General features: G+C 40.4%; 1 protein-coding gene across 3 annotated transcripts in view; it reads right to left on the bottom strand.

Annotated features, from left to right (window-relative positions):
* LOC140458111 (peptidyl-prolyl cis-trans isomerase FKBP4-like) overlaps positions 1–15,472 on the bottom strand; it is a 58,260-nt gene that overhangs the window by 27,538 nt on the left and 15,250 nt on the right. The window contains exons 2-5 of one of the 3 annotated variants that reach the window (XM_072552198.1): positions 9,238–9,338; positions 5,393–5,537; positions 3,922–4,064; positions 3,311–3,431 (exon numbers count right to left, since the gene is read on the bottom strand). In XM_072552198.1, the coding sequence (XP_072408299.1) occupies positions 3,311–3,431; positions 3,922–4,064; positions 5,393–5,537; positions 9,238–9,324 (496 nt within the window). In that variant the 5' untranslated portion in view covers positions 9,325–9,338. Of the gene's footprint in view, positions 1–3,310; positions 3,432–3,921; positions 4,065–5,392; positions 5,538–9,237; positions 9,490–15,472 lie in introns of those variants that run through there. The other 2 variants (XM_072552199.1, XM_072552197.1) reach the window with 2 other exon arrangements.

Here is a 15,472-nt window from a genome sequence, read left to right as displayed (position 1 = left end):
CAAAATTCTAAGAGGGTTGGACAAACTAGATGCAGGGAGCAAGTTTGCCTGGGGAGTCTAGAATCAGGGCACACCGTCTCAGGATATGGGTTGACCATTTAGAACAAAGAAAATTTACAGTCCAAGAAGAGGCCCTTTGGCCCTCCAAGCCTGAGCGAATCCAAATCCACTGTCTATCACCTATCACCCAATTCCTAAGCATCTGTATCCCTCTGCTCCCCACCTACTCATGCATGTGTCCAGACATATCTTAAATGAATCTACCGTGCCTGCCTCTACTAACTCTCCATTTAGATGGAGCTGACAAAAAAAAAAATTTTCACCTAAAAAGCTGGAGAACTTGTGGAATACTCTACCACAAAACTGAAAAGTCCAAGTCCCTGAATATAGTCAAGGAGGAGAGAAACACATTTTTAGATGTTATGAGGTTTATGGGGAGAAAGCAGGAATGTAGCACAGAAGCGGAAAATTTGCCATGATTGTATCTAGTAATGGAACAGATTTGAAGAGCTGAGAAATACACTCCTGCTTTTTAGTTTTTTTTAAAACTTTGAAAAAAAGTTGGGTAGAGAGGCAGAAATATTTAGGAAAGGAATTCCTGAGTTCATGGCCAATGCAGTTGAAAGCATGACCATCAACAGTAGAATGATTTTTTTAAAAAATCCCAAAATTAGAGCATGAATTTCCGAACATTGAAGAAGATTACAGATAATGAGGGGAGAGCATGGAGGGATCCAAAACCAGATGAAAATTTTAAAATGAAGGCATTGCATAATGAGGAGTCAACACAGGTTAGTATGCATAAAGCAACAGGTGAACAAGGTCTGATGCAATTTAGGATACAAGTAGAGTTTTGAATTGCCTCATGTTTCCTAGGGATAGTACATGATAGGCAGCCTACGCATGTTAGAATGTTAAATCCAAAAAGGTAGCAAACTCATAATGGAGGACTCAACTACAGATGAGCAGAGTTTTTACTAAGCATCATTTCAGAGATAGAAACAGGAGATTTAATAATGACAGAGATATCTGACACCTAGAAGATCCAGCCCCTGACGTGACACCAAGACTGAGTTCTAAACAGTCTGGTTCAACTTCAGACAATTGCTGAGGAGAGGGACAGAGTCAACGGCTTCAGACCAGAGTTTGCAGACTATATTAAATACGTAAAAAAAAAGAGAAAGTAATGGAACTAAGAAATTTCTAGAACCTCATGGCCCGTGCCCTAAAAAAGTTACAGGTACACAAATTACATTTGTATTAGTCAATAATTTCTGAAGTTTTTACCTTTGTACTTTTGTATTGGAAAGTTACAAATTTCACACCATTATTTGGAAAGGAAGAGAGAGGATCAATTTAGGTAACTACAGATCATTGTCATTTAACATCAGTTGCGCTGAAGTTAATGTCTTACAATCATAGAATCCCAACAAGGTAGATAGAGGCCATCTGGCTCATCAAGACCATAGCAACCCTCTGAAGATCATGCCTCCCAACGCTATCCCTATAACTCCACATTAAGCTAACTCAGTCTGCACAATTCTCGAATACCAGGCAATTTAGCATAGCCAACCTGCTTAGCTTTGAATTGTGGAAGGAAATTAGAGCACCTGGAGGAAACCCACTGAGACACGGGGAGAACTTGCAAACTCCACAGTCATCCAAGGCCAGAATCAAAGCCTCATCCTTGTTGCTGTGAAACAGCAGTGGTACCTAATCAGAAATCTTCTGAAAATTCAAGTTTCATCCACTGCTTTATTACCAATTTATCTGTCCTGCTTGTTACCTCATTAAAAGAATTCTAATAAATTTGTTAAGCATGATTTTCCTTTTGTGAAGGCAGACTTACTCTGCTTGATCATATGTATTTTGAAATGCTCTGGTATTACATCCTTTCTAGATTCCAACAATTTCCCAATAACGAAGGTTAAGCTAACTGGCCTATAATTACCTATTTTTGTGTCCTTTTTATTTGAAAAAAGGAAAGCGTCACATTGGCAGTTTTCCAAATCTCTGGGACTTTTCCAGAACCTAAGGATTCTTGGAGGATTACTATGAGTGCATTAGCTTTCTCTAGAACTACTTCATTATCCTAGAACACATCTCAGCAGGTCCAAAGACTTATTGGTCTTTATGTCCATTAGTTTCCAATTATTCTAGTCATAGTTATTGTATTTATTTCCTCTCATCCAACTGCCTCCTGATTAATAATTTTTAAAAAAATGCTAAGTAAAGTCTTTCACTATGAAGACCGATGGAAAGCATTTGTTTTACTCTTCTGCAATTTCCTGGTTCCCCAATATTTTCCCAGCCTCATTCTTTAAAAGGCTTATGTTAACTTTAGTCTTTCTCTTCCTATATAGAATGCAGTTGTTTTCAGTTTTGATAGTACTTGTAAATTTACCTTCAACGTTTGACTTCTACCTGATTTTTTGGTTGTCCTTTAGTTTTAAAAACTTTCCCAATCACCTGCCTTACAACGTAGTACCTTTTTCTTTCATTCTGACACTATTCTGAACTTCCTTGGTTAGTCACGGTTGTCTTATTCCCTTCTTATAATGTCTCTCTCTTACCAGGATATATCTATCTTTGTTGAGAACTGTTATTCCTCAAAACATCTTTGCTGCTAAACTCCTGTCCTAGTCCAATCAAACTACCTCTGCCTTCCATTCCTTTTTAAGCAGCCTTTAGTTTAACAATTATTTTCAACCCGAATTTCTCCCTCAAAGTAAGTGCTAAATTTTAATACACGGTCGCTGTTTCCTAGGGAATCTTTAACTCTGATAGCTTATTGAACCTACCCCACTACTCATCACCAGATCAAAAACAGCCTGATACCTGGTGGGATCCACAAAACATTGTTCTTGGAAACCGTCCCAAACAAACAGATTTTCCTCTGCTAATCTGAGCATTTCGGTCTACATTTTTCATGTTAATGTGTAGCTCGCCCTATCCTGGATTCTTTTTAAGATTGTACCATTAAGTTTATATTGTCTCTCCTCATTCTCCCTACTTCCCTAACAAGCCCCAAGCTCGTTACCATCAAGCCCCTTCTGAAGTCATGACCTTCAGTGCTTGACCCCAGGAGTTCCAGGCCTTCTGCCAACTCTGCCCTCCCAATGCTGAATTCTCTTCCACATTTCTACTGCACCATGTTTTAACCTATCATGCGCACACAGCCCACAGTTCTAAGATCCCTCTTGGTGAAAGATGGCTGACCCAGGGTTCTGTGGCTTCTGGAACGGTCCATGTATAATATCAGTAAAATAAACTGTAGCAAGAAAAAAAAGGGTGTAAAGCAATGTCTTACTTTCAACCGACGCTCCCTCATTGGGTTTAGAATAACTTTCTCCCTTCTTTCGGATTCGGCGAATAATTCCACCATCTTCATCCTCTGAGAGATCCTCCCCTTTGATTTCAAAAAGCTCAATCTTAAAGTGAAAACAACAGAAGCAGTGTCAAATATCATATGCCATCTCACCTTCATGAGAAGTTTGCAACAATTCAGAATGCATTACGTACTTTAAGCACACTTAATCCTCACTACCATGGAGGTGTTCCTTGATGAGCATATGGGACATTTAACTATGCATACAATAAAATTCTCATCACTGAATATATTATGGTACTAACAAACCTTGCACAGTAGCAGAAATAAATTGCCACCATGCCAATCATGTAAGCAATGAGTTGAACATTTATTTGCGAATCAACATGGCATACATTTGGTCTGCTGGTTGGATTTCCCTCAGTTAATTGTATTGTTATTTAATTCAAGGTAGTTAACTTTTACAAATAAAATTACAAATTCAGACAAGAAAATAATCAAAGTTCACTCATTTGAAATCAATAGACAGGGGACAAAGCTTTAAATACGATCTCTAATGAAAATGGAGAAAAGTGTTTTGTAAAACTGAGTACCTCAAACACAAGTGTGGCATTGGGTGGAATTTTCGGTGGACTGCCTGCAGAGCCATAAGCATATTCTGGTTTACAGATGATCTGACAGACTTCATTAATCTTCATGGTGGCCACTGCGATATCCCATGCTTTAATAACTTGCCCTGTTCAAAGTAGTAAAAGTTGATACTTCAGTCATGTCATTTTAATGTGCAATTCCATCAACAAATAAAAAGGAAGCACCTCCATTCTGAGCAGTCTCTTGATAAAGTTAAGCCATTTTATGCTGCATGAAAAACAATATCAATGCAAGCTTGCTCCTACTTGAATTGATCCAAAGACTATCGTATATATCCAAAACATCCATAATGTTCATGAACCAGATCAGCCGGTGGGCTCTTAACACAATCTGCACTTCTAGACTTCAGCAAAAACACTGCCAGATTAATATGACAATACAGTATTGCAAAGGTCTCATCAGTATGAGTGAGGATGGCAGAGGGACCCTGTCTCAATCTAACTCCCAGTGTTTTGAATCCAGTTATTATTATTGGCAATTCTAGGCTAATACAATATCATGCCAACAATATTTCTTTTTTGTGAGTACTTGAAGAAAGATTAATAGATATTATCAGATTTTCCACATGTATAATTTGTGCGAAGTCTTGCTTGGGAATACTTAACAGGTTAATTTGCAGGAAGGCTTATTTTACATTGAATGCACTAGTACCTAAGAATATTCAATGGAAAGCCTGAAAGGTTGATACTATACATGGTTTGAACTGATGCTACAAAATTCTGCAAAGTTCTTACTCAAAATCTCTTCCAGTAAAAAGTTTACCTGTTCCACCAAATGCTGCATTACTGAGATGTTATTATCCCATCAAGAACTTCTGGATTAACGGTACCAATACAGGCTCAATAAAGAATATTCTAACCATATTACACGCCACTTATACCTAGTCTGCAACATATATTGCTTGAAATTGCTGGCAAATACAATCCATGAATATTATGCAGACAACTGTCCCAAGGATTCTCCTTGATCCATGCGAGGATGGCATAGCCTCTGCATGGCATTTTCCTGTTTGTTGCAGTTTGGATTAAGAATTGGACAAGATCCAAGATATTACCAAAATCAATCATAACTTAAATAGCAAAATCAAAATTCATGTATAAAATCCCAACATACAGTATAATATCTTTGAAAAGCCATTGCATAAAACCTTTTTCCCATAAACTGAAAAGATGCTTATCAAATTTCTAATAAAAACTAAGGGCTTGAGAAACTCAGCAGGTCTAATAACACCGGTGGAGAGATCAATCGTGGCTGTTCTTTGGAAAATATTTTAATATGCTTCTTGTGTTCATTTTAAACACATGTAAATGGGCTTTTCAACTGTTAAATTACAGCAGAAGTGGAGAAAATTTGAACTCTTGTTGGTCTAGAGACAGGAAAATTCAAAAAACACAAAGAATCAAAGAATATTACCTTTGCCAAGGTCAAATGTGAAATAGTCATCTCGGTCTCTGCTAGAGTCAAATTTAGTTCCATCTAACAGCACTCCAGTATAGTGGACAGAGACCTTATCGCCTGTCATTGGAGTCTCCTCACCAGTGCCATCTTTTTTTATCAGCTGTCAAAGGAAAGGGAGAGATTAACAATTCAATATAATATGAGTGAAGTCATCTCAGTTATATGTTACTGCAAGTTAAAAGATCACCATGGAATTTTAAAATTATTTTCATGGGATATTTGGGATATCTGGTTATGGTTTCTCTCTTTTCCCAACATCTTTGTATATCACATAGGAAGCAGCTTTTAAGACAACAGTTTAGAATAATTGGAGGTCAAAATAAGGTGTTTATCCTCAGGAACAGAACACTGTAGACTATTATGTACCCAAAAATAATGTCTGATCATAACCACAGACCTTATCATAACTACACCTATAAATTTCCATTGCTCTCACAAGCCATAGTTAATTGTGTATTAATTACATTTGTAGGCATTAACTGGTATTCATTTTGCCACTAAAACTAGATACCCTTCCCAACTGTGCTTGGAGGACTGGAATGCAAATTAAAAGTTTATAAAAGTTAGCTTAATTGCTACCATTCACTAACTGGCTTTTTGAAATTATCGTTACAAAGTTACCTTCCAAACCCACAACCACTTCTATCTCGAAGGACAGGACAGCAGACACATGGGAACACCACCTTCAAATTCCCCTCCAAGTCGGTCACCATCCTAACTTGGAAGTATATCACCATTCCTTCACTTGCTGGATCAGAATCCTGGAATTCCCTACCTAATTGTATTGTGGGTCAACCCACCACAGGTGGTCTGCAGCAGTTCAACACTGCAGCTCACCATCACTTTCTCAAGTTGAGAGTGTGGTGTTGGAAAAGCACAGCAGGTCAGGCAGCATCCGAGGAGCAGGAGAATCGACGTTTCAGGCATAAGCTGAATGGACAATAAGTGTTGGCCAGCCAGCGATGCTTACATCCCACCAATGCTGATGAGTTGGACTGTAAGGTCTGTTTCCATGCTGTCTAACTCTGAATCTGACAATACCACATGGTCTCAACCTTCACCTATTAACAATGATTAAAAAAGAATGCTCGCACACTGAGCTTTGGATGCTTTTCTCTTTCCTGTTTATTGTATTAGAAGTTAAAAATCTTCTAAATTTGAGTCCAACAGCTAACTAGTCGGTCAGAAGACAATTTATAGCAAAAGATTGTAGTGTCATGCATGCAACTGGTACGATATACTGAACAAACAGAATGCTGTTAATTTTTTCATCTTTTAGAAGAGGTTGCAGGTTTTGGTTCATTGATATATAAATCCCAGAACTTCTTTCAAGTCACATTGTCAAGATAACTTAAGGTTTTATGTAAAAAAAGTGACATCTCAGCTCAGACAATGCAATAAAATGTGCGAGGTTAGACTCTATCCCAATCTTGAGTCAGACTTGTTGGATTTTCAAAATTTGAATTTATAAAATGTTACATAGATGGACTGCCTTCAGCTTGAGTGTCTTTTGAATTACAAATGTGCAGTGTGTGTGTGTGTGTGTGTGTGTGTGTGTGTGTGTGTGTGGGGGGGGGGGGGGGGCGGGGGAAGAGAAGAGATATTTCTGACACAACCCCCCCCCCCCGGAGCACATACAAACACACACATTCTCTCGCGATTTGCAGATGCTGGTGTTGGACTGGGGTGTACAAAGTTAAAAATCACACAACACCGGGTTATAGTCCAAAAGGTTTAACTGGAAGTACACTCTCACACGCACGTACACACACATCCACGCAAGTCTCCTTTGGAAATAGAACAAGTCTGACCCAAGAATGCGATACAGTTAGAGTCGAACCTCACACCTTTAATGAAATGTCTGAGCTGAGATGTCACTTTTTAAAAAAATAAAACCTTAGGTTCTCTCAAGAATGTGAATTGAAAATAGTTCTGGGATTTACATATTAATGACTCAAAATCATTAAATAACAAATCATTTAAGACATATCTCGACAGATACATGAGTGGGCACGGTGCAAAGGGATACAGATCTTTAGAAAGTAGGCAGCAGGTTTAGTTAGAGGATCAGGATCGGCACAGGCTTGGTGGGCCAAAAGGCCTGTTCCTGCGCTGCCATTTTCTTCTTTCTTTCGGTTCTTTGAAACCTGCAACCTATTTTAAAAGATGAAAGACTGAATAGCAATCTAGGTTTGTGAAATATATTGTATCAATGACATGCATAACACTGTGACCTTTTGCTATAAATTCTGTCATGATTCTGCTCCACAGTGACCTGAAGGAGCATCACTGCAAAAGCTAGTACCTCCAAATAAACCTGTTGGATTATAACCTGGTAATGTGATTTTTAATTTTGTCCAGCCCAGTCCAACCTCCACATCATAGTATTAGAAGATTAGACATATCCAAAATGACTCTTGGTACAAGAGACCACACACAAGGCCTACAAAAATAATGGAATAAATGTTAATGTAAATTCATCAGGATATTATGAAAGTCAATCAATTGTGTTGATTGACTTTTCAACTTTAGGAAAAATAATCTTCAAGAGCTATAAAAGGTGTTTAGGGAAGATGCAAAAATAAAAAAAATTAAGCAAAGTTACTGAAGCAGCACCAACAATCAATTTTTTTTTAATAAAGGCAATCAGATATGAAAATGGAAGAAAACCAATAGTGAGGAGTGACAACAGCACAAGTCACATTACAATAGGTATCTCATGAAGAACACACTGGCATGGGCCGGAGAAACCAAATGTCTTGATTTTGAGATTCTACAAGGGTGCCTTTTCAGCTCAACTTAATAGATATAACTGAATAATATAAAGAATATTAAGGAAATGAATTGCTGAGTAACATATGGGCATACAGACTCCAGTGAGGAGAAAATAGCAAGTTTTGTTCTAAATTTATCTCTTCTTTGTCATTGATATATGACTGTTGGGACAGCACAAATGGAGATTTAGCTATTAATATCAATGCTCACTGCGTTGGTTGAGCACATGGGGAAACAGGAGAAGTGTACTACAATTTTCAAATTAAAATGTCGGAAGGCCAACAGATGTCAAGCTTGTGGCAACTTGTATAATTCTCACTCAGCTACTGTAAACTTAGCATCACCCATGTATCAAGTTGTTCCAGATGAACTGGTTTTCACTATGTTTCATAAGCCACTACTATGCTAAAACGTATTGTTTCATTATGATTGAGTAAAATCTTTTCACTGTCTGAAATATAGTTGTTGGAAACCTACAATCCATGGATTAAAATGGGGAGGAAAAAAAAATCGAAAAGACAAGCCTCGGACGCCAGATTCCGCATTCGATAATGGTTGCTGTACAGGCATTGTGGATAAGTGTTGGTGTCTGCAGTGTGTTGCAGGAAGGGGCCTGGGTGAGGTGGGCCAGTCGCACTGTACAGACTGTAACCTGTTTGGAGGTTCTGCAGTGGCGCCTTGTTAACATTTAACTAACTCAACACCAGGTAAAATGCGTCCAACCCAGGAACCAGAGGTAAATAGAATGCAAGGGGTATAATTAATCACAAACCACTGTCTGCATATAAAACACCTATTGTTTCAAAAGCACCGGCCAATTCACCCTAACGCAGACAAAAATACTAAAGGCACCTCGTGTATTTGATGGCCTACGGACTGCCTGCTGTTTTGGATGCCTTCTAAGACCAGTAGCTATATCTAGATATTTCTTTTGTCCTATACTGATAAAGAGTTTATGCACGAACGCTGATTTAATCTGATTTTTGAAGTAGGAGGTTTTGCTGGCTGCTCAATCCGGCTCTTACCTTCAGAACTCCTCCATCTTTCTTCGGGCTGATGTCTTCCCCTTCAATGGGGATCTGCTGATCGGTTTTCTCTTCTCCTGCCGTCATTGTTCTGCTCAAAACTGTTGGTTTCGCGAAAAAATAAATAAATAACCTATTCAGACACAAGTGCCGAGTGTCGCTCTCCCGACTTCTACAAACAGCATTAAACGTGCCGAAACTCAACCGTCTCCGAGTGTAATAAAGGGAGGCGGGTCACGGAACTTTCTAGAGAAGGAGGAAGCTGCAAAAGATCCGCCTATCTTCCCGCCTCTAGCACATGGCTCCATCCTGGCTCTCTAGAAAATTCTCCACTGCGGATTGAACAGGGCGCACCTCCACCGCCGGAGGATGACCCTTTGACGCGCAGTTGGTTCAAAAGATAAAGCTGACCCAAATCAAAAGCAAAAATGCCGGAAATATTCATCGGGTTTTAGTCGTGCTGCATTCCCCAACCTGAGCCCTGGATCTCGCCAAAAGAGAAAATGCTGGAAAATCTCAGCAGGTCTGGCGGCAGCTGTAAGGAGAGAAAACAGCTGACGTTTTGAGTCTAACTGACCCTTTGTCAAAGCTAAAAAAGAGAGAAATAGGGAGGTATTTTTACTGAACCCAGCTTGCAGCTTCCATTAACCATCAGAACCACTGCACCCGCTTTGCCCCTGAAGCAGAGTTTTCTCTCGTGTTAAGTGCTTTACTTGTTTGCGAGAAGCCTGGGACTTGTTCATTGAGGAAAACGGATGTTAGAAAGGAGATTTGATAGAAGCAGATCAAATAGGGAGACACTGGAAGGATTAAAAGCCAGAAGGCACAGATTTTTAGGTAATTAGTGAAAGAAGCAGTGCTGCTTTTTGAATCAAGGATTGAGGAACATGCTCAGGATTGCAGGGATCTTGTGGCACAGTGGTGCTGTCCCTCTCTCTGAACTTGACATCCCAGGTCGGTTCAAGTTATTACATCTCCAAAACAGGTTGATTAGAAATCATAGTCGAAAGTGAGGACTGCAGAAGCTGGAGAGCAGAGTCAAGATTAGAGTGGTGCTGGAAAAGCACAACAGGTCAGGCAGCATCCGAGGAGCAGGAAAATCAATGTTTTGGGCAAATTCAGTTTCCTAATGAAGAGCTTTTGCCCAAAACATTGATTTTCCTGCTCCTCGGATGCTGCCTGACCTGCTGTGCTTTTCCAGCACCATTCTGATTAGAAATCAAACTCAAGGTTGCACATTTCTGTCACGGTTCATCATACGGTCGATTCTAAACACATTTGAATCTTAGGGCAAGATGGAACTGGAGTGGAGGATTTCACTTTGTTTTGTTCTCTGCCACCACTCTTGTGAATCAAAGCATGATGTAGCTCAATTAAAGTTGCCATTTTGAAAACGTGGTAGCAAATTCTCCTAGTCATAAAGATGCTGCTGCATTTCAAGCAAAGTGCTGGACATGTTTTTTGTCCTCCCCTGTTACACTGGCAATATGACAGTTGAGAAAACAGGCATTGGTGAGGCTAATACTTTGCATCCATCCAGACACAATATCATGTCCAAAATAGATGATTTTACAGGAATTTCGCCAGACTGCTTGTGGAGTAGGCTCCAAGAAGGACATAAGAAATTATTAGGCAGCCTCCCTGTTGAATCCAGAGGATGTATTGATCTTGCAATTTCTCTGGTGCTCTATGTTTTGCTGACAACACCCTGTCTGTCTCTCTGCAGGAGTATGGTAGCAACAACTGCTATGTACATTAGGGCATTTGTTCACTTGTGCACAAGTTTTATTTTACTTCCAAAGAGAAGAAAGCATGTCTTGCTTGTGACATTCTATAGCACCAACATGGAAAGACTGAAGTTAAAACAGAACATGTTGGAAATACTCAGCAGGTCAAGCACATCTACAGGAAAACAACTAGCATTTACCTAGAGTCACAATAAGTAAAAGAGGTGCACCGTGTTTTAAGAAAGTATTGAAGCAATGAAAACAATTAATGAAATGGAAGATCTGTAACAGGGTGAAAACCACAAGTTGCTAAATGTCAAAAATGAACGATGGTGCAAGTAAAAGGGAGTGGTAATGGGATAAGTAGAGAAACAAAATATGGGTCTCGAGAACATGTATAAAGCAACAGTCCAAACATTACCACCACCAACCATGTGAAAAAGTAAGTGTATTGATTACTTCATTGAAAAATGAGGCAAGATTCACAAGCATAGATTAAGAAGCTGAGGACTGAAACAAAATAGCTCACAGACACATTTGTGGACCAAATTTTAAGCAATCAAGCTAGCTCCCATTTTTTTGAGGATGGTCCCAAATAGAGAGGAGACCATATTGTGAACAGTTAAGTACAGTATAGTAAATTGAAAGAATAAACAATTGTCTTACCAGGGTGAAGTGTTTACAATCTTTGACAGTGGGAAATGAGGTGAAAGGATGGATGTTGTAACTTCTTTATATCAGTTGCGTGGAGGGAAAAATATCTTCAAAGTACTGAAAGTGGAAGAGTTTGGTAGCACCCTCATGCTGGAGTAGGCAAGGAGAAAGTGAGGACTGCAGATGCTGGCAATCAGAGTCGAAAAGTGTGGTGCTGGAAAAGCACAGCAGGTGAGGGAGCATCCAAGGAGCAGGAGAAGCGATGTTTTGGGCATAAGCCCTTAATCAGGAATGCTGGAGTAGGCAGACGATTATAGTTGGAAGTCTACCTTTCTCATTCATTCATATATAGCTTGTTGGCATCACTGCTGGGTCAGCATTTATTGCCCATCCCGAATTGTTCAGAGGACAGTTGACAGTCAACAATAGGAAATTAGGGAGGAAATTGCGGGGACCCTTGTAGAAATATTTCTATCATCTGTAACTAGAGGTGAGGTGCCGGATGACTGAAGAGCGGCTGATGTTGTGCCTTTGTTTAAGAAGGGATATAAGGAGAAACCTGGGAACTATAGACAATTGTGTCTGATGGCGGTAATAGGCAAGCTGTTGGAGGTGATTCTGAAAGGTAGGATTTATATGCATTTGGAGAAGCAAGGAATGATTAGGGATAGGCATGGTTTTATGTGAGGGAAATCGTGTCTCACAAGCTTGATTTAGTTTTTTTGAGGAAGTAACCAAGAAGATTGATGATGGCAAAGTGGCAGACGTTGTTTAATTGGATTTTAGTAAAGCTTTTAACAAGGTTTTGCATGGTATACTAATTGATAAAGTTAGATTGCATGGGATTCAGGGTGAGCTATAACTGGATACAAAATTGGCTTAATGGCAAGAGAAAGTGAGTGGTGGTGGAGGGTTGTTTTTCAGACTGGAGACCTGTTACAAGTGGTGTACCACAGGGATTCAGGCTGGGTCCACTTTTTTTTGTCATTTATATAAATGATTAAGATGAGAATATAGAAGACATGGTTAGTAAGTTTGTAGATTACACCAAAATTGGTGATATATTGGACAATTAAGAAGGTCATTTAAGATCTTGATTAATTGGGTCAATAGGCTGAGAAGTGACATTAATTTAGATAAGTGCGAGGTATTGCATTTTGGTGAAACAAACAAGAGTAGGACTTGTATAATTAAAAGGAGGACTTTAGGTAGTGTTATAGAAGACAGATCTAGGGGTTCAGGTGCATCATTCTTTGAAGTTTGCATCATAGGAGCAGGCAGGTGGGACTACTTTAGTTTGGGATTATATTTGGCATAGGCTTGTTGGACTGAAGGATCTATTGCTGTCGTGTCTGACTCTTTTCGTAGACAATGTGGTTAACGTGGCCTTTAGCATATTTGCCTCTACTGTTCAGACCTTTTGAGTATAGGAGTTAGGATATAATGTTGAGGTTGTTGGTGAGGCCTCTTCTGGAGTACTGCATCTAGTTCTAGTCACACAGAAGGATATTATTGAGAGGGTCCAGAAAAGATTTGTCAGAATGTTGCCAGGAATGCAGGGTTTGAGTTATAAGGAGAGGCTCTGGAGCGTAGAAGGTTGAGGAGTGACCTTCGAGAAGTTTATAAAATCATGAGAGGTATAGACAAGGTGAATGGCAGGTATCTTTTCGCCAGGGTGGAGGATTTCAAGACTAGGGAGCATATCTTTAAGGTGAGAGGAGAAAGATTTAAAAAATACAATGAGAGGCAACTTTTTTTTTAAAAGTAGTGGTTTGTGTGTGAATGAACTTCCAGAATATGTAGTAGACACAGATACAGTTAACATTTAAAAAACATTTGGATAAGTACATGAATAAGAAATGTTTGGAGGGAAATGGGCTAAGCACATGTAGGCAGAACTAGGTTAGTTTGGGATTATGGTCAGCATGGACCAAAGTGTCTGTTTCCATGCTCTACGGCTTGACATTGCTGTGGGTCTGAAGTAACACATGTAAGGATGGCAGATTTCCTTCCCTAAAGGACATTAGTGAACCAGATAGATTTTTCTGACAATCAGCAACAGTTTCACAGTTATCATTAGACTCTTATTTCCAGATTTTTTATTGAATTCAAATTCAACTATCTGCCATAGCAGGATTCAAACCCAGGGCCCCCCAAAACATCACTTGGATCTCTGGATTTCCTGCAGCAAATTCACTTCTCTTCAATGCAAAGTAATGTTTCAATTCAGATGTTCTGTTACATCTTTTGGTGATTTTGAATACAAAGACCACTGAACTAAAGCATGAAGACAAAAGCACCCCTGTGGTAGTGAGATTTTAAAGGGTTAATTTGTTCTGCTGACATGTAAGAAATTGGATGTCCTGGATGTTTTCTGTCTTGCAGGCAGGATGTGACAATTTAATCAGACTCTGTAAATGCTGCAGTTTAAGGAATAGCCTAATCACGCACTGTTTCTGGAAATAATCTAATCACTTCACATTGTTTTTGGGTGACTATGGGGGAATGGCAGGGGTTATGTCTTGCGTGAATGACTTATTGCGCTGTTAAACCTTGTATAAAGGAAGAACGGTTCCCTTGGGGGGGGGGGGTGGGGGGGGGGGTGGGGGGGGTGGGGGGGTTGGGGTGGGGGGGGGTGGGGGGGTTGGGGTGGGGGGGGGTGGGGGGGTTGGGGTGGGGGGGGGTGGGGGGGTTGGGGTGGGGGGGGGTGGGGGGGGGTGTGGGGGGGGGGGTGTGGGGGGGGGGGGTGTGGGTGGGGGGGGGGTGGGTGGGTGGGGGTGGGGTGTGGGTGGGGGGGTGTGGTGTGGGTGGGGGTGGGGGGGGGTGGGGGTGGGGGTGGGGGGGGGGGCGGTGGGGGTGGGGGGGGGGGGGGTGGGGGGGGGGGTGGGGGGGGGGGGGCGGTGGGGACCCAGGGAGATAGTGAGGAAAGAGATTGGTCTGAGACGGGTACAGCTGAGAACAGAAGTGAGTCAAAAAGTCAGGGACAAGGTAGGACTAATAAATTAAACTGCATTTATTTCAATGCAAGGGGCCTAACAGGGAAGACAGATTAACTCAGGGCATGGTTAGGAACATGGGATTGGGATACCATAGCAATTACAGAAACATGGCTCAGGGATGGGCAAGACTAGCAGCTTAATGATCCAGGATACAAATGCTACAGGAAGGACAGAAAGGGAGGCAAGAGAGGAGGAGGAGTGGCATTTTTGATAAGGGATAGCATTACAGCCGTGCTGAAGGAGGATATTACCGGAAATACATCCAGGGAAGTTATTTGGGTGGACTGAGAAATAAGAAAGAAATGATCACCTTATTGGGATTGTATTATAAACCCCCCAATAGTCAGAGGGAAATTGAGAAACAAACTTGTAAGGAGATCTCAGCTATCTGTAAGAATAATAGGGTAGTTATGGTAGGGGATTTTAATTTTCCAAACATTGACTGGGACTGCCATACTGTTCAAGGTTTAGAGGGAGAGGAATTTCTTAAGTGTGTACAAGACAATTTTCTGATTCAGTATGTGGATGTACCTACTAGAGAAGGTGCAAAACTTGAACCTACTCTTGGGAAATAAGGCAGGGCAGGTGACTGAGTGTCAGTGGGGGAGCACTTTGGGGCCAGTGACCATAATTCTATTTGTTTTAAAATAGTGATGGAAAAGGATAGACTAGATCTAAAAGTTGAAGTTCTAAATTGGAGAAAGGTCAATTTTGACGGTATTAGGCAAGAACTTTTGAAAGCTGATTGGCGCAGATGTTCGCAGGTAAAGAGATGGCTGGAAAATGGGAAGCCTTCAGAAATGAGATAACAAGAATCCAGAGAAAGTATATTCCTGTCAGGATGAAAGGGAAGGC

Source organism: Chiloscyllium punctatum, chromosome 32 (assembly GCF_047496795.1).
Source record: "Chiloscyllium punctatum isolate Juve2018m chromosome 32, sChiPun1.3, whole genome shotgun sequence".
NCBI classification, from domain to species: domain Eukaryota; kingdom Metazoa; phylum Chordata; class Chondrichthyes; order Orectolobiformes; family Hemiscylliidae; genus Chiloscyllium; species Chiloscyllium punctatum.
This window is presented reverse-complemented; position numbering and strand designations above follow the sequence as displayed.